Source organism: Amborella trichopoda, chromosome 13 (assembly GCF_054954075.1).
Source record: "Amborella trichopoda isolate Santa Cruz 75 chromosome 13, AtrichopodaSantaCruz75HAP2 v2.0, whole genome shotgun sequence".
NCBI classification, from domain to species: domain Eukaryota; kingdom Viridiplantae; phylum Streptophyta; class Magnoliopsida; order Amborellales; family Amborellaceae; genus Amborella; species Amborella trichopoda.
This window is the reverse complement of record NC_142348.1, coordinates 40,144,270-40,164,817: the sequence shown is the minus strand read 5'-3', so window position 1 is coordinate 40,164,817 and position 20,548 is coordinate 40,144,270. Positions and strand designations below refer to the sequence as shown.

Sequence of the window (20,548 nt, the reverse complement as noted above, 5' to 3'; positions counted from 1 at the left end):
TGCGGTTAGTCTAAGGGGAGAAGTTATATCCCCAAAAATTTGGGGTCTTAAAATTACTCCTCCAATGGAATGGGTTTTATTTGAGGGAGTAAATAGACAATATACTCCTGCTGCAGCATAAAATAGTTTGGCGTTTTGATAATAATCTAAATGGTTAAATCATTTGAAAAAAAAATAACTTAATTAGTTTATTATAAAATTATTAGTTAGAAGAATTTTAAATTTTAAATTTTAAATATTAAATCTAAATAAATTTTAAATTTAGAATCTCAAACATGGATATTTTATGAAAATTATTAATTCAGAAAATCTCTTTTGAAGTTTGAATTTAGTCACTAGAATAATTGCAGCCAGCCAGCCAATTTCAAAATCCAATGGCCAAGATTAATGCGAAAAACCTCGTATTAAATAGTCTCATTCTATACTTTTCCAATTGAAATTTACTAGTGGCCGTAACTGGATAAAATGGTCCCGCGGTAAGATCTCTTTAAAAAAAGAAAACTGGCTTCCCCCATAGATACAAGGAGCACAGACCCTGAGACACAGCAGGAATGCAAGCACCTCTCTGGCTCCAAATGGCCCAATCCCAATGGCATCCACCACCTCTTATCTCCCTCTTTCTCTTTCTCTTTCTCTCTCTAAGTTTTCCCTCTTCCCTTGAAAACCCATCTCCCCAATTCTCGTGCAAACCCCCCCATGACTGCTACCCCTTCTGCAATTCCTCTCTCCCCACCAAAATCCGAGCTCAAGACCTCCTCTCTCGCCTCTTTCTCTCTGATAAGATTCTGCAACTCTCTAATGGCGCTGCCTCGATACCCCATCTCGGCATTCCAGCCTACGAGTGGTGGTCTGAATCTCTTCATGGTCTGGCACCTAATGGACCTGGAGTCACCTTTAATGGCTCTGTAACCTCTGCAACTATCTTCCCTCAAGTCATTTTATCCACTTCTTCTTTCAATTCCTCTCTCTGGTTTTCGCTTGCCTCTTCAATTGGGGATGAGGCTAGAGCCATGCATAATGTTGGTCAAGCTGGTTTAACCTTTTGGGCTCCAAATATCAATATTTTCAGAGACCCAAGATGGGGTAGAGGCCAAGAAACCTGTGGAGAAGATCCACTGGTTGCGAGTGTTTATGCAGTTGAGTATGTAAGGGGGTTTCAGGGAGAGCCTGAGTTTGAAGGTTTGGATGATGAGTTGATGAGAGATAAAAGGATTCTTATTCCGCGTGATTCCAAATTGAAGCTCTCTGCTTGTTGTAAGCATTTTACTGCGTATGATCTCGAGAATGCCGAGAATGTTACAAGATATACATTTAATGCCAAGGTATGATTTTTTTTTCTTTTTTGTGGTAATTCATGACATATAGAGCTTTCTTTTAACTTTATTGTTTCTTTGTTTGTTTTCTTGTGATGAGGAAAAATCATTACTTCACTGAAAAGAAGGGGTGGGTTGTGATGGTGTGATTTCAAAGGCCAACAGAAAAGAGAAAAAAACAGAAAGAAAGTGCGTGTATTTCATCTTTAATTGAACAACAGATGAAGAGTAAATCGCAACTTCATTTTCGGAATTAATTCATAATCACATCAATTACCTCCTCTGCTTCAATTTTTTCCGAGCGAAAACATTCATAATATTGCAGAAGGAAACATTTGTTCAGTTTGATTATTGATTTACCATGTGATGTCAATTTATGTTCTGAAACTTGGACACGGTCCTGGCCTGAGCCTGGTTACTCAGGCGAGTTCACTGGGACTCACTGAGTGGTGTACATCCCTAAAAAGGCTATAAATTTAAAAAAAAAACCAAAAAAATTGTTCGAAATAAAAAAAGAAAGTAAAAATCAAACTGAACCATAAAGAGCACAAAAAGACTAAAAATGATGAAAAAAAAATTAATAGAACGTGGAATTTGGAAAAAAAAAAAAAAAAAACTATTTATAACTTAATTCAGAAAAATCTAGAAAAGAGGAAAAATATAAAAATATAAAAATAAAGCAATTGATAAAAAAAGTGAAAAAATAAAATTCATAAATCATCGTCAAAATCATTGAAATTATATTGGAACATGTTTGTATTGATTTAATAAAGGAATATAATTTTAATGATTTTTTAAAAAATTTACCGAGTTTGTACATTAGCACTCGGCTTGGCAAAGTGCAGAGTCTGAGTTGACCAGATCAAGCCCCTGAACACTGATGTAAAATATCAAGGGTTTAGGAAATTTTCTTGTCATATAATTATTTTTTAAATGCAGTTGCTTGTTTGCTTTTCTTAATTTGGATTTAACAGTAACAAAAATGCAGGATTATCTGAAAAGGCAAGCGAGGACCTTGTTCTTTGATATTCTAGAAGGATGTTGGAGAACATTTTTAGGTGCCTTATTTTATTTTTTTTATTTTTTGTGTTCTTTTAAATCGTTCTGAATGGTCTCACGGATGTGTTGATCTGGAACTTTTTCTTATGATCATTGGTTGTAGTTTGTGGACCAGATAAAAATCAATTTGGTGGAAAAGAATCAAATAAAACTCCCTGCCCCCTCTCCCCTCCCCCCTCCTCCCTCCTATTTAAATGTAGGGATCAGATTTTTTTAGTTTTTCTGTGTTACCTCATAACCTCCACAAAATATGGACAGAGTCATTACTACTGTGATTTTCTGGTTATAATTCATTTATGAAATATAATGATTCCTCTATCCTTTTAACAGGTATCGAAGCAAGATTTGGAGGACACATACCAACCACCATTTAAAAGTTGTATCCAAGACGGTCATGCAAGCTGTTTGATGTGTTCCTATAATCAGCTTAATGGGATACCTTCATGTGCAAGATATGATCTTCTTACACAGACAGCTAGAAATGAATGGGGATTCGAAGGGTTAGTTTTCAGTTGTTGGTTATAGCTTTATTATGCTGCGCATATTGATGAGATGACAAATCTCTGTAAATTTATGACACTATCGAGACAATCTCTTTAATTTTAATAGGAAGTTAGATTTGATTTACAGTGACTAAACTTTCTTGCATAGAATTGAATTAGTAATGGACTAATGCAGATATATCACCTCAGATTGTGATGCTGTTGCAGTAATTTATGAAGACCAGAGATATGCCCCTTCACCAGAAGATGCAGTCGCAGATGTCCTGAAAGCAGGTTTGACACATCATACCATGGGGAAAAAAAAAACTTAAGTGTCCATTAATGAATTTTCATGTTTTACGCACACATGCGTGCACACAGATGGAGAAGGGTGGTGGGTCATTTTGTTCCATTAATGTAGGATGAAGACTGTATCTTCTGTTCAGTGATAATAATATGAAGTTTTTCACAAAACAGGAATGGATATCAACTGTGGAACTTATCTACTTCGATACACAGCATTTGCAGTTGAGCAGGGAAAAGTCGTTGAATCGGACATTGACAGGGCTCTTCTGAATTTGTTTTCTGTACAAATACGCCTTGGCCTTTTCGATGGTTTTCCAAATAAACAGAGATTTGCAGGGTTGGGGCCGAATGATGTTTGCAATGCGAAACACAGGAAATTGGCTCTAGAGGCCACAAGGCAAGGGATTGTTCTCTTGAAGAACACAAAGAGCTTTCTACCACTAACAAAATCTAAGGTTTCTTCAATGGCCATAATTGGTCCTGCTGCACACAATGCAAGTCTACTCAATGGAGATTATTCAGGTTTTCCTAAGTACTTCTCTGAGTGATTTTGCTTTTCATTTATGAGCAATGGTTTCCATTTGAACTTTGCTTTTGGGTGTGTGTGTGTGTGTGTGTGTGTGTGTGTGCGTGTGTGTGTGTGTGAGAGAGAGAGAGAGGGGGGGTGGGGGGAGAGAGTGAGGAGGACCACCATTGGGGTCATGCTTTATTCCTGTGATTTAACTCTTTCACCATCACTGTTTCATTGTTTACTGATGACCAATGCAATATAGTTTTATATAGCCCTTTCCAAAAAAGCATACTTTCCAATTGGGTCTCAAAATTTTTGAACATGGGTCACGTGCATTTTCAGGAACCCCATGCAACCCAACAACCTTATTTGAAGGTCTACGTACTTATGTTAAAAACACGGCATATAGTCTTGGTTGCCTTGATATCGCATGTGAATCAAGCGATGGGTTTGGAGAAGCCATTGATGTAGCAAAAACAGCCGATATTGTTGCTGTGGTTGCTGGTTTAGACCTGACTCAGGAGACAGAAGACCATGATCGAGTAAGTTTAATTCTTCCAGGTAAGCAGAGAGGTCTCATAACTTCCATTGCTCATGCTAGTAAAGGACCGGTGATCCTCATCTTAGTGGGAGGTGGGCCTATTGATGTTTCATTCACCAAAGAAGACCCGAGAATAGCTAGTATCCTATGGATTGGCTACCCAGGTGAAACGGGTGGGGAAGCAGTTGCAGAAGTCTTATTTGGAGATGTCAACCCAGGTTAGTAAACTCCCATATTGTTTCTGAAGATTCGAGTCTTTAGAAAGAGAAAAGTGACAAGATTAGCGATTCCAATAATATTGATTTTCCATTCTCTAGATAAGAGTTTTAGAGAGTGAAGAGGCCTGATGTATGTTTTTGAGCCGAAGCAGGTGGGAGGCTGCCTGTGACATGGTACCCTGAATCATTCACCAGTGTGCCAATGACTGACATGAACATGCGCCCCGACCCATCTCGAGGATACCCTGGTCGAACTTATCGATTCTACACTGGGGAGGTGGTTTACCCATTTGGTCATGGGCTGAGTTATTCAGAATTTTCTTATGAGTTTCTCTCTCTTCCCAAGTTCCTTTCAGTCCCTAAGGTCGAATTACTCAGTTCAACTCCGGACACCTTAAGAACAAATCAGGTTGATTACATTTACATTGAAGAGGTGGAAACTTGTGAAGCATTGAGGTTTTATGTGCGTGTATCTGTGTTGAATGATGGTGGTATGGATGGAAGCCATGTTGTTCTTTTGTATAGTAAATCACCAGCTAGGATTAGTGGCGCTCCAAAAAAGCAGTTAATTGGATTCAAACGTGTGCACACAAAATCTAAGCAGCCTACCGAAGCTGTGTTCTTTGTGAACCCATGTGAGAACCTAAGCAATGTGAATGAGCACGGAGAAAGGGTTTTGGAAATTGGAAACCATGTCCTCATGGTTGGGAATGTAGAGCATCTTATGGTTGTAGGAAGTTGAAGCTCATGTGTTTCTTTGTTGGCTGAACAAACAGCCCTGATTTCCAGTAATTGTGTATTTATGTGAATTTCATAAAAGAAAGTCAATTCTGTTCTCCAAATTCGTTTTGATTGAACCTTCTAACAATGCATGTCGCTCTAATAACATCCCTATATCTTCTTGGCCATTAAAAAAATGGATTGAAAACACTGAATATGGATTTCTTATCTTGATGCCGTTTGTGATAATTTTTGTGCCATCGCTATAACTGCCACGACAAGCCCTGCATTCTGCTTTATGTATGAGGATCAATCCTGTAAGTTTGTAAGTTCTTATTTTGGTGGAATCTCAAATAAGTTCGTTTAGAAACATGTGTAAAATCCTCAAAACTTCATCACTATGACTACCAAAAAACACAGTTAATGAAAAAAATATATTGGATATCACCATGGAAGTTGCTCATGAACTTGGCCATGCTTTGGCATGTTAATACCTTTCTGAAGCCAAAGGTTCCATGAATGAACATGCCAATATGTCCTGGGGCCTGTTGCTTCGACCTCGGCTAGGCAACAACTAAAATATCCCTTGAACCTTGCTGAATGTCAATTGAGCGGTCCCCATAATGCACAAACCTGGGGACTTAAAATCCAAATGCTTGCACACCAGATGTACATGTGCACTCGCGCACACACACAACAAACACACACAAAGTAAAATCGAGAGAGAGAGAAAGAGGAAATAGATTCTACTTGTAAACCACCATTCACTCACACAACATGACTAAAATCAAGGTTAAATCTTGGAACTTTATGATTTAACTGCACCCATGTGCTCGAAAACCTGGACAACCCCATCCACATGCATGCGCAGAAGACTGCTAGACTTCAGCAAGCCACGCGACTCCACTGAATTTCCAAACTATCTCCCAACAACTAGGGTGAGTATGGATGAATTGGGTAGGTGGATTATTGACTAACATTAATCATGTTGGAGAGTAAAATTAATCGTTGTTTTCTTCTAAGATCAGTTAGATTTAGCGGTTATTGCGGAGTTTTGAAAACTAATAGGATTAAGAAATGGACTAAGACAAATATGTTGTGACGCAGTTCCGAAATCGTGCATTCCAAATATATTATTAGTCAGAATTAATCATATGTTTAATGGTCAACAAAAAACTGTAATTTTAATTGATAGTTGATTTCAACTTGCTGAGGTTGTGGAGGCTGAACCCACACATATAATGCGTTCCTTTTTAGTAATATTAATTCAATTTTATTAACTCAAATGATGACCAAATACATTATTCATAAGAGAAATAAGAGTTACCCAATCTATACCTCCTTATAAACATACACAAATGTGCTTTTTTTTAACTTTATTTCTCACACTCAATTTGTAGATGTTTTTGTCTATGTCATATTTAAATAGCTATGTACTCGATCTTGAGGGAACTCTTGATAAATGAAGTTCATTGTTCTGCAAGCAAATGATTCCTCATAACCCTCCACTACCGATTAGCCTAAGTTGTTTTGTGTTTTACTCCTGTTTTCTCCATCAAATTTCTATTTCACGCTGTGCTTTTACATGATAATGCGAAATGGGCTGTCTCTCTCTTTTCTCCTCTTTAGTTTTTGACAATCCCAAATCAATTAATTGACCGATCAATTGTTTTGCCATAAAATATGATAGGAAAGCTTTTTATGTTCCCCTACAACATAGAAGTTCTATGTTCTTTCTACCATTCAGCCCTCTACTTTTTTTATGTTCCCCTACAACATAAAAGTTCTATGTTCCTTCTACCATTCAGCCCTCCATTTTTATCAAGTGAGCTACTCACCGTTTGATCTTAGATCCGACGTCTCAAAGTATTTTATTTTTAGTTTTTTTAATAAAATGTTTTTTAATATGAAATTTGGTACGTGCCATCTTCTCATTGGGGCGCACCTATAAAAAATATTAACAATAATTTTTTGATAAAAAATAATCACCAAAATACCTGTTAAATCTTTCAGGGGTATTTTGGTTATTTTATTTTATTGAAAATATTTTTTTTATAGTTTTTATTAGTGCGAGTTTAATATAGGAATGGACGTCCAAAATTTGGTGTCAAAACAGTTTATAGAAAAAATAAATAAAAATAAAACAGTGTAGAGACGTGACATTGTGATTGGAACATTCTTAGCCCTCCATTAAAAAATGGACGGTTAGATAAGGGAAACATAGAACTTCTATATTGTAGGAGGAACATAAAAAGCTTGCCCAAATATGATTTCTCCCTTTTGCTCTTGTTGTTCATGGTCTTGTTTTCTATTTCTTACAACGTTCCCAATTGCCGTGATCAAAATCGTTGGCTAGTCCAATAGGAGGATTTCACTACCTCAGTACCTTTGTGATTTGGGTTTCTAGGGATAATGGATGCCCCAAAATGAATTTTGTAGATAGTCTATCCCTCAATACTTTTGTTATCACAATCAGATAATATTTTTTTTGGTTTTACCCATACAAAATAGATCTTTTAAAGACTAAATTGCCCTTCCCCGTCTCTCTCTACCCGCCCTCTCCTCTCTCTAAAGCCTTGACAGATCCAGTACATTATTGTGCCAGATCAAATTTTTTTTGTGGTCCGGCGCAAAATTGTGCCAAACCGGATTATAGTGCTTCTGAATTTCCAAAAGCCTTCTAGATTTCCTGGAGCTTGTAACCCGTCGGACCAAAATTTTTTAGAGGTGAAGCACTTTTAACTTCCTTGTGCGTATGGAGAGGTAAAAGCTTTAATGCAAAGGTTTGAGACTATTTTCTTCATTCATGGGTCCAAAGTGTGTTTCAAGCCTTAATTACATTGTTTCGCGCCTCAACCTTGTGTAAACGTTTTCTATCAACTAATCCAATTTCATGGAATAAAGGTCATATGAGAGTTCCTTGTTGATTAATTCCTTTATTAGATGAAATAAAAGATGATACTTTTAGAGAAAGTACAAAGATATACCCAGTATTTTAAAACTCAACTAACATTCGGATCGCTAATCTGAACCTGAAAAACTCAGGCAATTCCCCATTTGGATCGCTAATTTAAACCTAAAATCGACAGACTGAACTGGTGGTTGTAGGAAGGTATCGGTTGTGGCTCAACTCCTCCTAAAACCCCCTACTAATAAATTTTTTCTTTTATTTAAGTTTATCTAATGTTCTTTTAGATCGCCCTTAAATCAAACCCCTATTTTTTATTTTTCAGTAATTTTTAGTGATTCCTTATATATCCGATCCAACAATCAGACACGTATATATGTAATGGACGAGCCACCCAACGATCCGGGTTTTGAAACACTGTATATGCCATTGCTGCTGTGAAGCCAATAAGGAAACATATTGTTTAGCAATAGGTGTCACTCAACACGATTCTTCAGTGGTCCACAGGTTTATTTCTTGCTTTGGATTTTCTCCTTTTGTAATTAAATTATCTGTACATGTTTTGAATCTAATGAAGAGCCACACATTACTGGAAAAAGAAAAGGTGTGTAACATTACATCGCCCATGCCCAATAAAAGTTGACGGTTCAAAAAACAAAAAACAGTTCTGTGATGTACAAGAGATAAAGCAAATAAAAGGATAAGGCAACAACAGTGGACTTAAGACATTTTTCACGCACTTGCATCTTATATCAGGGCAAATGTCATTCATTTCCAAGAAAATTTTTGAGGTTTTATCACGACACAAAATAAACACAATGTTCACGAGAACGCATCCAAAGCATACAAGCCACTTTGAATGGAATTAGACACCACCCTAATTCCATCTATTGTGAAAAAAACAAAAAACCAAATTACAAAAATTTGAAACAGCATTTGATTGAGCTATATGGATTTTGGGCCACTCAAAATCATTCCCACGCCAATCAAGATTGCCAAAAGAAGGATGGCCAGAGCAGCCAAAAGATTTAAATTACTATGATTTGTGACTCTTTGACCGCCCGTTCCTGTCGAGGACACATCCTTGCTCTTCCTTCTCCTCTCTTCCAATTCTGCTAATGAATTGCATGAAACTACATCCCAGAAAGGTCTCATAGCCAAAGTCGGACCCTTAATTTCAACTTCCAGTATATCCGAAGGGTTCATTTCATCCTCCATAGACATCAACTCTTTGCCGTGAACCTTAACATCCTGATAAAAAAGAAAACGTACACACATTGAGCCCAAAAAATAACATACTTTCAATGCTAGACAGAAAATTGCATTTCTTTCACTGGCAACAAACAATTGAAGTTCAGAAAAGTCATCAAATCACATAAATAAAGGTTGTACTTCATTTTTATTCTGAATATATAATGAATTATGATGAGCATATGACTTTGGGCTTTGGTTATGTATCAGACAACCAAAGGCCAAAGCCATGTATATGTCCATCATATTTTATAACCAGTAAATTCAGAATAAAAAATGAAGTAAAGCACACATCTTATTTTACTTAATTGAGAATGGCCCACAAACCTCAAATGACTCTGACGGTTGTAAATAATCACAGATAAAGATACCTTCAATCCAAGGAAACAGAACCCTTCTAGGGAAAGGAAGATTGGAAGGTTGTCTGTTTGCAAAAAAAGTATATGCAGAATCACTAGTTAGAATAATCAGCAACAAATGAAGGAATTAGCAGACGATGTTGAAAAATTTACTTATCTTAAGAACGAACAAGAAAATTAAAAACACCATATACGCACAACACAAATACAATTACCATTCTACAATACTAGATCAATATGTTAGGGGTAGAACAAAGTGTGAGATTTTTGAAGGATACTTTAATTGGAATGTTTAGAAAGCAGTTGGGGTGTATGCTCAAGAGAACAAAAAGGAGATAAATACACAGGAACAATGAGAACAGCCTATGCACATAAAGTTTAAATCTGTATACCATATTAACCAAGAGAAGAGAAGGGCTATCAATTATTTGGTTCTGAAACATTTGAGCTATTTAGACGTACCATATCAATAACAATTATGGAGTAACGCTCACCTCCATTCATGCAGGAAAAGAGGGTTCAAAGAGTTCGAAGAAGACTTCCCATCAAATGGACTCCCTCCACCTTCAGAATTTGATCCTGAATATTGCTCTGCCTCATCACAGATAATATCGAGTCTACTTCTTAAACTGGTGATAATGTCCCCCTAAACAAGAAGCAAATTATAACAGTTTAGACTTCCGAATAATTTGTGGCAGCTTAGCAATATCCACAAATGGAAATAGTAAAAATCCAATAAAACAATATCACGATATTTGCATAAGAAAAACATATCCAGAATATAGTATCCACTCAGATATCTGAACCTCCAAAGAATCAGACCTCACTAATGAACAATCTGCAACATGTGAGTATGGATAATTTATAACTACCATTCTTTTCACCAAAACCTGAAAGTTATCTTGTGTTTGGTATGTAAAACTTCCAATTTTGAATTCCCATTAAATATTTTGATGAAACTCTGGGAGAAGCCTAAAAAATGAAGCCTTAACTTTGCAGGCTTGCACCTTTCACAGAACGATGGCAGTGGCTGAAATCTGCAATTCCATACAATGAAGAGGTTCAATCAATAAGGTGGGCAAGGGAAATAGGCCTGTCGTAGCTTCAGGGTAAAGGAGTGATGTAATCAATCAAAATGGCAGTGTTATATATATAAGGGGAATTTATCAAAATACCCCTAATAGATTAACGGTAGATACTTAACACTAAAAGTCCATCAAACACACACGATCATGAGTTGGAATAGTTGAAAATGGGTAAAATGTAAAATAGTAAACAAGTTAGAAAAATGTCAAATTTTATTTTTTTATAGTTATTTGCTAGAACAAATGTATTTGGCATAAGTGCGGCTGATAGTTCTGTTTGCATGCTTAATTTGGACATTCATGTGATATCTGTTCGCTACGCCCAATAACTCAGACTCTAATCCTCGTCACTGAGATGCCCACTCACCATCTCTTTGATGGCCTTGATTTCTTTTTCTTTGTGTATTTATATGGGTCTGCAAAGAATTTACGTCTCAGATGTCAAAATTGCTGGTTGATGGTTGCCCATAGAAGGCAGAAACATCTAACCCTTTCAAAGCTCAATTTTGGGAACGGTATATCATCGAACAGCTAGGTTCCAAACCAATTGGGCCCTCATTTCTGTCTTTGAACTCCCTTCTGTTGCTACCGCAGGTGCAACCTCATTCTCTTGCGCATAGGCAACCCCACTCTCTTCAAGCTTACTGCGATACTGGACTTGATTTCCTCCATCTCTAGTAGAATAGAAGCAAGTCTTCACAGTCCTTCTTCGCCATGAGATAGCATTCATAGAGTCTCCCTTGACAATCAAAGCTCCCCAATCTGGCTGAATAAGTCCTGCCAAGAGTATCCCGGTCTCTACTTAGGTGCATCACGGATATTGGCAGGGCCTGCAAATGTTCAAATTATAGCACCCTCAGAGGGACATATAACTCTTCCAATGCCCGTGGCACCTGAATTCCACTAACTCTCCCATCAAAATTCGATTTTTACTTTCAGCGTCCCATTTGTTGCAGAAGTCCAATAATGGCTGCTGTTCCTTAGCATATAGCTCCGTTTCATGTAGGCCTTTGGCTGTATGCCCCCAAGATTCTGAACGTGACAAGGCCCATCGGATAAATATTTTTATCATCCCTTATATCCAAGTATTTGATCAACTTTCTTGAGAGGTCCTATTTCATTTCATCCACAGAGGCCATGAGATTGCTAGAATGGTAAATCGTCACAGAAACAGAGCTCATTTTGGAAGTGGTTGGGAATGCCATTGTTTCATTAGATCACCCAAGAAAGTATAAGTGACCCAATTAAGCTCAAAAGGATTCAATAGGACCACATTTAGGGGTTTTACTTATGCCAGGTAGATTCTGAAGAATGAAAAAATGTGAGTGTATAGATGGATAAAGCATAAAGAATAAAACATAGAGAGAATGCATTTAAACAATAGAGAGCTACAAACAAAAGCCACCATGAACCATGAACAACTCCAGAAATTCTGCAACGAATCACAAACAGCTCCAGAAATTCTCACTTCTATACACAGATTAAGAAGAAAAATTTTACATTTGCAAAATGAACAGCTCTTCGGTTGAAAGCCAACTTATGTGATACCTTAATATCAGATACAGCTTGTGAAACAGGTTCCTTAGGACCCAAGTGTCCAGACGCATAAATTGATCCATACAATACAAGAAGGCCAGCCACCTCCTTTGTGCTGCATGCTTCAACATATCATATTTCAATGTATTAGCACTTAGAAAAAAGGTTTTGTAGGTTGCCACAAATTATTTAGATTGGAATTGAGTCCCTAACTATTTTATACAATAAAACACACCTTCCATCGATTTATCTTCGAGGAATGGTAAAAGCAATTCAATTTCATGTGGATTCCCTGAGGCACTTAGCTGATCTCCAGTTACCTGTGAGGGAAAGAAAGATTAAATATCTAATAAAATATATCATGAAGTAAGCACCATACTAGACAGATCATGTTAACAAATATAAGAACCATCAAGTAGCTCAGAGAAAATATTAATAATGCAAAACAGGCTTTGGTTAACAAGATCAATCCAATGGCAGATGTTCTGAAAAGACAAGTGTCAAACAGAATAATTTAAGCACCCCAAACAATCAAAAGCTTGATCTTAACTTGACATGGTATATAATAAAGAAAACTATACAATGAGACCATTTACCTTTGGTACAAGGTGGTCACAACTAATATTGACCACTGGATGTGAAATTGGGTGGCTGCATTTATTCCATTGACCAAGTTCAAAGTTCAAAAGAAATTTTCTTGAACTTTGTGACACACCCGAACCATCATATTTAATATCGAATGGTTATAAGTAATTGTGACCTCCTTGTACCAAAACTAAACGGTCTCATTATATGTAATCCCATATAATAAAGCCTGAGTTAACCTTGATCATCATCATCATCATAGCCTTTTCCCAATTAATTGGGATCGACTACATGAATCCTAGTCTACCATTCTGCTTTATTTCAGGTCATACCCTCAATGAGACCATAAGTTTCAGACTACTTCCAACCACGTCCTTTTGGGTCTACCTCTTGCCCTTTTCAATCCTTCCACTTGAACTAACTTGTATCTCCTAACAGGTGTTGTACTAGGTCGACACCAGACATGGCCAGCCCACCTAAGTCTACTCTCTCTCATCATATTGCCTACTAGTGCCACACCTAAGTTTTCCAAAATGGATTCATTTCGAATTCTATCCCTTCTTGTCTTGCTACTTATCCATCTCAACATTCTCATCTCCGCTACACTCATTTTTTATGGGTATACGGTTTGTTGTCTGCCCAACATTCTGCCCCATAAAGTAAAGCTAGTCTCACAACTGTCCTATAGAATTTACCCTTCGGTGTTCACATAAAATTCTAGTTGCACATCTCCACTTCGCCCGCCCAGCTCTAATTCTATGTCCGACATCTTCTTCAATCTCTCCATTTTCATAGATTATCGACCCAAGGTATCGAAAGTGCAACCTTCTTTTTTAGCTTAATTAAAAGTACAATATTGATCTCTTTTAACAGGAATATAATTACGTATTAATGAGAAGAAGAATTGGCATTGTTCTGTTTCACACTAATTGGGCATTTGAAAGGGTTACTAGATGAGAGAGAAAAAAAGAGGGTCAGTTCAAATAGTGGGAAGGAAGAGAGATAGATAGTTGGTTTATACTGATAATGAGGAAAGGTAAAAGGGTAGGGAATTCATAAATGGAAGGAGTAGTCATAGAGGGGACAGGATGAGAAGTGGTGACGAGCATGTCTAATATTAGGACAGAAAAGAGTGAGATTTTATCATATATATAAAGGGCATCATAAGCGTATCACTAGGTGAATGAGAGAAACATTTGGATTTTACAGTTTTCTTTTCATAAGCGTTTCAAAACCAGCCACCTAGAGCCTAAGTGAGCCAAGGGAGCCTAGATGATGGCCCTTCTAGGCATTGGGTTCCCTAAGCGCCCGCCAGGGGCAAAAATACCCCTCGTGGAAGGGCATTTTAGTCCTTTTTCCCACTAAATAAGGGGGAAATGAAGGAAAAAAGTGATCTTCCTATCTGCCTCAAGGAGGTGTTTAGGTTTTATTGTGACCTAAACCCCTTTTTAGCTTTTAGAGTGGAAAAAATTTGAAAAAAGACAACATTTTTGCATTTCTGTAAGATCAATTAGGTAAATCAATGTTTTGAAAAATCGGTCCAAACATCATCCTTCGGGTTTAGATTTGATTTCAAAATGGGCTCGACTCCAATGCATATGATGCAACTGACCCTATTTTTTCTAATGATGATTGAAGACTCTGAGACTTCAAGTCTATATTTCTTTCCTTTTTTTTTTCTTTTTTTTTTCCTCCTTTTATGCATATGGACTACGGAACATGGAGTGTATGGACTATGGACTAGGATCTAGTACTGAATTTAACTATTGGATTGTATTTTCCTATTTTTCTTAATGAGTTAGTAACTAATTGCCCAGATCTCAAATACTATAGACCTCAAAATGCATTTTTTCACTATGTATGGAGTATGGACTAATGGTATGGAGTGTATGGACCATGGATTGACTATGTGTTATGCATTCTTATGTGTTATGCCTTAATATGCATTTTTTACACAGAATTTGGACCTAAAACAGTTGGATCAAACACCTCCTACCCTTGTTCTTCCACCTGTGCCGTCCAGAAACCTTGGTGACCGCCTAGGCGCTAGGCAGCCAAGACCCCCCTGGCCACCTAGGCACCACCAGGCATTTTTTTGAACATTGTTTTCTTTAATAAATAAGATGAGTAGGATTATTACTGTAGGTGCGGGGTTGAAGAGTGCAATTAAATATGGAAATTGGGTGTACAGTGATGATGGGGAAGCAAAAGAGGAGGGAATTCAGAAATGGTAGGAGCAGACCTAGAGGAAACAGAGTTAGAAGCGGGGAGGGGTACGTCTGATATTAGGATAGACACAAGTGAGATTATATCAGATAACTTGAGCAATGTACAAGAAATTAAATCCAGCTGCCTAGGCAGCCCATAGAGTGGTAGAGGATGACTTTGCGAATATCTTTTTGATTTGATATATATATATATATATGGGAAGTGATTTCATGCAGCAATCATATTATAATATAATGAAACAATCTTCAAAAACCATGTTAGGACCATTTTTTTGACCTCAATTTTTAAATATACAATATTTTCATTCTTATAAACAATGACAAAAAATAAAAATAAAAAAAAAAAAGAACTTAAAAATATTTTGTTAGCTCAATTAATATAGGTTGTCCATTTTGGTTAGACATTTAGATCTAAGCCTTAAAATGATTTTGTTTTCTTTCAAAAATTTTTTGATGACTTTTTTATTATTACATGAACAATGTTTTTTTTTCAAGAAAGTTATTAGATGAACAATGTTTAAAAAAAAAAAGTTGATATTGAGTTTGTGAAGGCCTAAATCTTGAAATTCACCAAATGGATGTCTAGATCATTGTTAGAAGGGGGACTCATTTTGAGCATATCTAAGGTGTAAGATGAATTTACTTTATTGAGGATTGATTATTGGGATGAGGTATGTGCAATTTTTTGGGTCATACAAATGCCACGAACATGGTTTTCTAGAAGTGTGGTTTCAGTATATTACAATGACACAGTGACATGAAATCATTCCCTTATATATATATGTATATATATATATATATATAAGAAAAGTCTTCCCAACGCCTATAGGCCAAAATGAATAATGATTTCGCCTACCCTCATCACCGTCCAAATTTCATCGCGGTCACGATTGTCCAATAGTATTTTATTTTTCATTTTTTTCTACAAATCAGAATGACCTGGAATTTGGAGGGTATGCACATCTTATTGAGGCGCATCTAATAAAAATATAAAAAAAATTAGCCGCAAAACAAGTTGACCAAAATACCCCCGAAAAGTTTCGGGGGTATTTTGGTCCATTTTTTTCATGTAAAATACTTTTTTTATATTTTTCGAAAATTCCCCTATTTTTGATAAATGCACGCTCCAAATTTCAAGTCATTCCGATTTGTAGAAAAAAAATGAAAAATGAGACACTACCAGACAATCGTGACCGCGTGCTGAACTTTGGACGGTGATTGGGGTAGGCGAAATCACTGTTCATTTTCGCCTATAGGCATTGCGTAGTGTTTTCCATATATGTATATATATATATATATATATATATGGCCATGCGCAGTTATTACCATGTAAATGTGACATATATACTTCTTCTGATTACCCTACTCTCCCTCCCAAAAATTCAAAAAAGGGTACTTTCTCTGAAATAAATGAACTAAGTTACAACTACAATAAAATATCTTCTCTAAAAGACCGAATACTCTCTCCAAATAAAAGAACTGTACTCTCTCCCGAAAATTAAAAAAGGTATATTCGCTCTCTAAAATAAATGAACTACAATCAACTACAGCCAGCTCTCTAAAAGATAACTTCTCTATGTAAATAAAAGAACCGTACTGTCTCACTTTCAAAAATTAAAGAAAGGCATGTTTTTCTCTCTCTAGAATAAATGAACAAAAGTACAGTAACTACAATAAAAACTCTCTATAAGACACTGCCATAGAAAAACCGCATTCTCCCAAAAATTATAAAGGGTATTTTTCTCTCTCTAAAATAAATGAACAAAAGTGCAAAAACTACAATAAAACTAAAAGGCTGAACTCTCTCTCTCTCTCTCTCTCTCTCTCTCTCTACAAAATAAATACACAAACGGACCAAAAAAAATAAAAAAAATTGAGAGGATATTGATGAAAGACAGCTATCATGATAAAAGAGAGAATTCTCTCTTCACCCTTTCTTTGAGGTGCCTGCCTAGGCTGGTGCCCACCTAAGCTCCCGCAGTTTGCCCAACTGCCGAGACTGCCTAGGCAGCCAGGTGGCCAATTTTTTTATCATTGATACACAGGCAATTATAAGGAAATTATTATCTGAAATAAAAAGAAACTTTCAATATTAAAAAGGAAGAGTCAGATTGTTGCTGTAGTGTTGTGGTGAAGGTGAATGCCAAATGGTGGTCAAATTAGGAAACGAGAGAGGAGTTATATGAAAATGGATGAGATGAGAGCAGGCATATGACAAAGTGACGAACATAACAGGCCGAAAAATAGAGAATTTCTGGTAGAAGCACTTAAGTAGGGAAATGGAATGAAAAGAAGTGAAGGGTGTGCTACAATAAGTCAGAAAATTAGAAAGATTTCATTAAGGCAGTAGTAGCATAAGAAAAGTCACCAGGGAGTATAAGTGTACTGAAGAAAAAGCTTGAAATTCAATCACCAATGGGATATTGTTCAAGGGGGGGTTGAGAGAAACTGTTACAGGGCAACATCTGATGGTAGAGTATAAGGATGAAAAAAGTGAATTTGGCATAGACAGGGGTTCGGGCTGAAGTTAATGACAGAGATGGCACAGAGAAGGGGGATATTGTGGAGATGAAAAAGAAAGACAAATCCATTTTGAGAAAAAAAATGTGCTGGATGTGTGTACCCTATCTTTGGAATTGGCTAATCTTTCCTGAAATCTTGAACCCTAGGGACCACAACAGCCTAGTAGACCCTAGTCACCTTTTTACACATAAAACCGAAACTTTAGACCCATTCAAGCCCTAAATAATCATCCTAGATAGTCATGAGCCTAATAGAAATAGGAAACCAACCCGGACATCGATCCAACACCCTAAGACCTAGAATCAACACTCGTATCCATTTAGACCCCTGTAAAATCAACCTAATTGGGTTAAATATGACTTTACATTGAAGAAGAGATCATAAGTTTTCCAATGGTCCAAGAAATGACTGAATCCAATTCACCATTTGAGAGCTATGGTCCGGACAATATTGTTGACCAAAAATTCCAGAATGGTCCCTATGGATATTCCAAAACACCTCAAAATTTTCCGGAAGCTGTTGTGGCGGGTTTTGACTTTGTAATAATCATATGTTGACCCAAATTTCCCCAGGATAAGTATAAGTATTTATTGGATAACTACAAGCATTTTTAGAAATTTTTAGAATTATCCTAAACCTACTCCTATTAAACCCCCTTAGCAAATACCAAATGATCCCAGAAAATTACCTAAAATAAATTCCGAAAATTCTCAAATATCAGAGAAAACCTAAAGATTAAAATCCCTAATTTAAACCCAAGCCCTAGGAAGCTAGACCTAGATCCTCAAGAAGAAAATTGAAGGAGCACAGTGTAAACAACCCACGGTCCGGATACGGGCCCTAACTCCAGGATTCTCAGGTAAGTGTTGTTTTTCTCTCATTTATGTTTATTTATTTATTCCTTTAATTTTTTGTTTTATTTAATTTATTTGGAAATTCATTAATTCTTAGCTTTAGTTAAATTTTAGGAATGTTTTTTAAAGGTCTAATATACGGATTTGGAGCTGGCACTGCCAGGACACTCACAAAAGGACCAGATCTGTATAAATTTGTTACGTTTCTAAGCCCATAATTTGAGCAATCCCACTCTCTACTATTCATAAAATTAACTCGTTTTGCATGGTATTTGCACCGATCTTAGAGAGAGAGAGATCAACTCAAATACCATGCGAAATGAGTTAATTTTATAAATAGTAGAGAGAGAGAGAGATCAACTCAAATACCATGCGAAACGAGTTAATTTTATGAATAATAGAGAGAGTGGGATGCTCAAATTATGGGCTCAGAAACGTCATAGGTCTATACAGATCTGGTCCTTTTTTGAGTGTTCTGACAATGCCAGCTCCCAATCCGTATATTAAACCTTCAAAAAAAGTTCTTAAAATTTAACTAAATCTAAAAATAAATGAAATTTCCAGAAAATTAAAATAAACTATAAAATTAAAGCAATAAATAAATAAACAAATCACAACAGGAAGAGCACTTACTTGAGAAATCAGGAGTTAGGGCCCATATCAGGACCGCGGGTTGTTTAAACCGTGCTCCTTCAATTTTCTTCTTGAAGATCTAGGTCTAGCTTCCTAGGGCTTGGGTTTAACAATGAAAATTAGGGATTTTAAGCTTCAGGTTTAACACATGCTTATCAAAAAGTCAAAGCCCGCCACAACAGCTTCCAAAAAATTTTGGGGGGTTCTAGAATTTCCTCAGGGACCATTCTGAAATTTTTGGTAAACAATAGTACCTAGACCATAACTCTCAAACGGTGAATCGAATTCAGGTGATTCTTGGACCGTTGGAAAGCATAAGATCACTTCTTCAATTTAAAATAATGTTTAACCCAATTTGGTTGATTTTACAAGGGTCTAAGGGGATAAGACTTTTGGGTATTGATTTTAGGTCTCAGGGTGTATGTTCGATGTCGGGGTTGGTTTCCTATATCTATTAGGTTCATGACTATCTAGGATGATTGTTTTAGGGCTTGAATAGGTCTAAAGTTTGGATTTTATGTCGAAAAAGGTGACTTGGTCTACTAGGCTGTTGTGGTCCCTAACGTGACTAAGTTTGGATTTTATGTCCAAAAATAGTCACCTCTACAATGTGTTAGTATGAAAAATAGTAGGACAGAAAATGAGATGGATTTGAGAGTATCCAAATTATTGGAGAGCATAGAGGGTTGATAATTGATTCATGAAGCAGGTTAGGGACTGCAAAGAGAAGATTCCAGTGTACAAGAAAATGTATTAAATAAAATAAAGGAGATGGGCAGAGAATAGCTTCTTGTTAAAATCATAAAGGATGGTGATGACTGTGAATTTTTCTTGGGTAACAAATATAACAAGAAACCAGAGGAGATAGGGTGTCTTCAACCAGACAGGTACAAGACGTGCTGACTTAGGGTGGAAAGGGAAATCATGAAGAAAGGTGAACAAAAAGATTAAATGTTCAAAGTATGGAGATCAAAAAATGAATTGGTGTTCAGTTAACTATGATAAATTAAAGGAGTAACAGGGGACTGGAAGAGCATTTTCAGAAGTGTTAAGACTGAAGAGAACAATGAAATGTATAAAGGTTGAAATAATTACAATACATGACATTCATTGTGATGGTCGTACTGCTAGTTAGTAAAAGTTGTTTATCAAGTGTGCTTGTAGCCGATGATGCAAAAGAGATTCATGGTAGGTGATATTTGGACATTCTGGAAGCCTAATGCTATGGTCAGTGACAAGGTTAGGATTGTGAGAAATACCTTATTTTCTAAAATATTTTCAGAATTAATTTGATAACACATACTTTTGATTTTCATAAAAAAACACTTACAATGACTTAGAAATTTTCATCTAGAAAGTTTCTCATTTTCTATGGAAATTGTCCCTTATTTTCAAAATTACCTACATTAGCTACCTATTATATATAAAGCACAAAA

General features: G+C 36.4%; 2 protein-coding genes across 18 annotated transcripts in view; one reads left to right on the top strand and one right to left on the bottom strand.

Annotated features, from left to right (window-relative positions):
* Window positions 1-548: 548 nt before the first annotated feature.
* On the top strand, window positions 549-5,272 carry LOC18440178 (Glycosyl hydrolase family protein). Of its 5 annotated transcripts, none has more exons than XM_088854756.1 (7): window positions 1,484-1,502; window positions 2,302-2,371; window positions 2,703-2,872; window positions 3,065-3,148; window positions 3,332-3,682; window positions 4,014-4,430; window positions 4,583-5,272. In XM_088854756.1, exons 3-7 carry the CDS (start codon window positions 2,803-2,805, stop codon window positions 5,170-5,172), a joined length of 1,512 nt encoding a protein of 503 aa, XP_088710882.1. In that variant the 5' UTR covers window positions 1,484-1,502; window positions 2,302-2,371; window positions 2,703-2,802; the 3' UTR covers window positions 5,173-5,272. The 5 variants fall into 5 exon arrangements, with proteins under 5 accessions (XP_088710883.1, XP_088710881.1, XP_006850394.1 ...); XM_088854754.1 differs by having other exon boundaries at window positions 3,051-3,148; XM_088854757.1 differs by lacking the exons at window positions 1,484-1,502; window positions 2,302-2,371 and adding an exon at window positions 549-1,322 and having other exon boundaries at window positions 3,083-3,148.
* Window positions 5,273-8,786: 3,514 nt separating this feature from the next.
* Window positions 8,787-20,548, bottom strand: part of LOC18446458 (oxidoreductase, zinc-binding dehydrogenase family protein) — a 32,751-nt gene continuing 20,989 nt past the window's right edge. For 2 of the 13 annotated variants that reach the window (XR_016046731.1, XR_016046737.1), the window contains 6 exons: window positions 12,525-12,609; window positions 12,302-12,411; window positions 10,661-10,705; window positions 10,163-10,314; window positions 9,637-9,733; window positions 8,787-9,309 (listed from right to left, as the gene is read on the bottom strand). Coding sequence is in view for 2 of the 13 variants with exons in the window: in XM_088854751.1 (XP_088710877.1) it covers window positions 9,004-9,309; window positions 9,637-9,733; window positions 10,163-10,314; window positions 12,302-12,411; window positions 12,525-12,609 (750 nt within the window). In the remaining 11 variants the exon portion in view is untranslated. The remainder of the gene's footprint in view (window positions 9,310-9,636; window positions 9,734-10,162; window positions 10,315-10,660; window positions 10,706-12,301; window positions 12,412-12,524; window positions 12,610-20,548) is intronic. The other 11 variants (XR_016046729.1, XR_016046736.1, XR_016046732.1 and 8 more) reach the window with 6 other exon arrangements.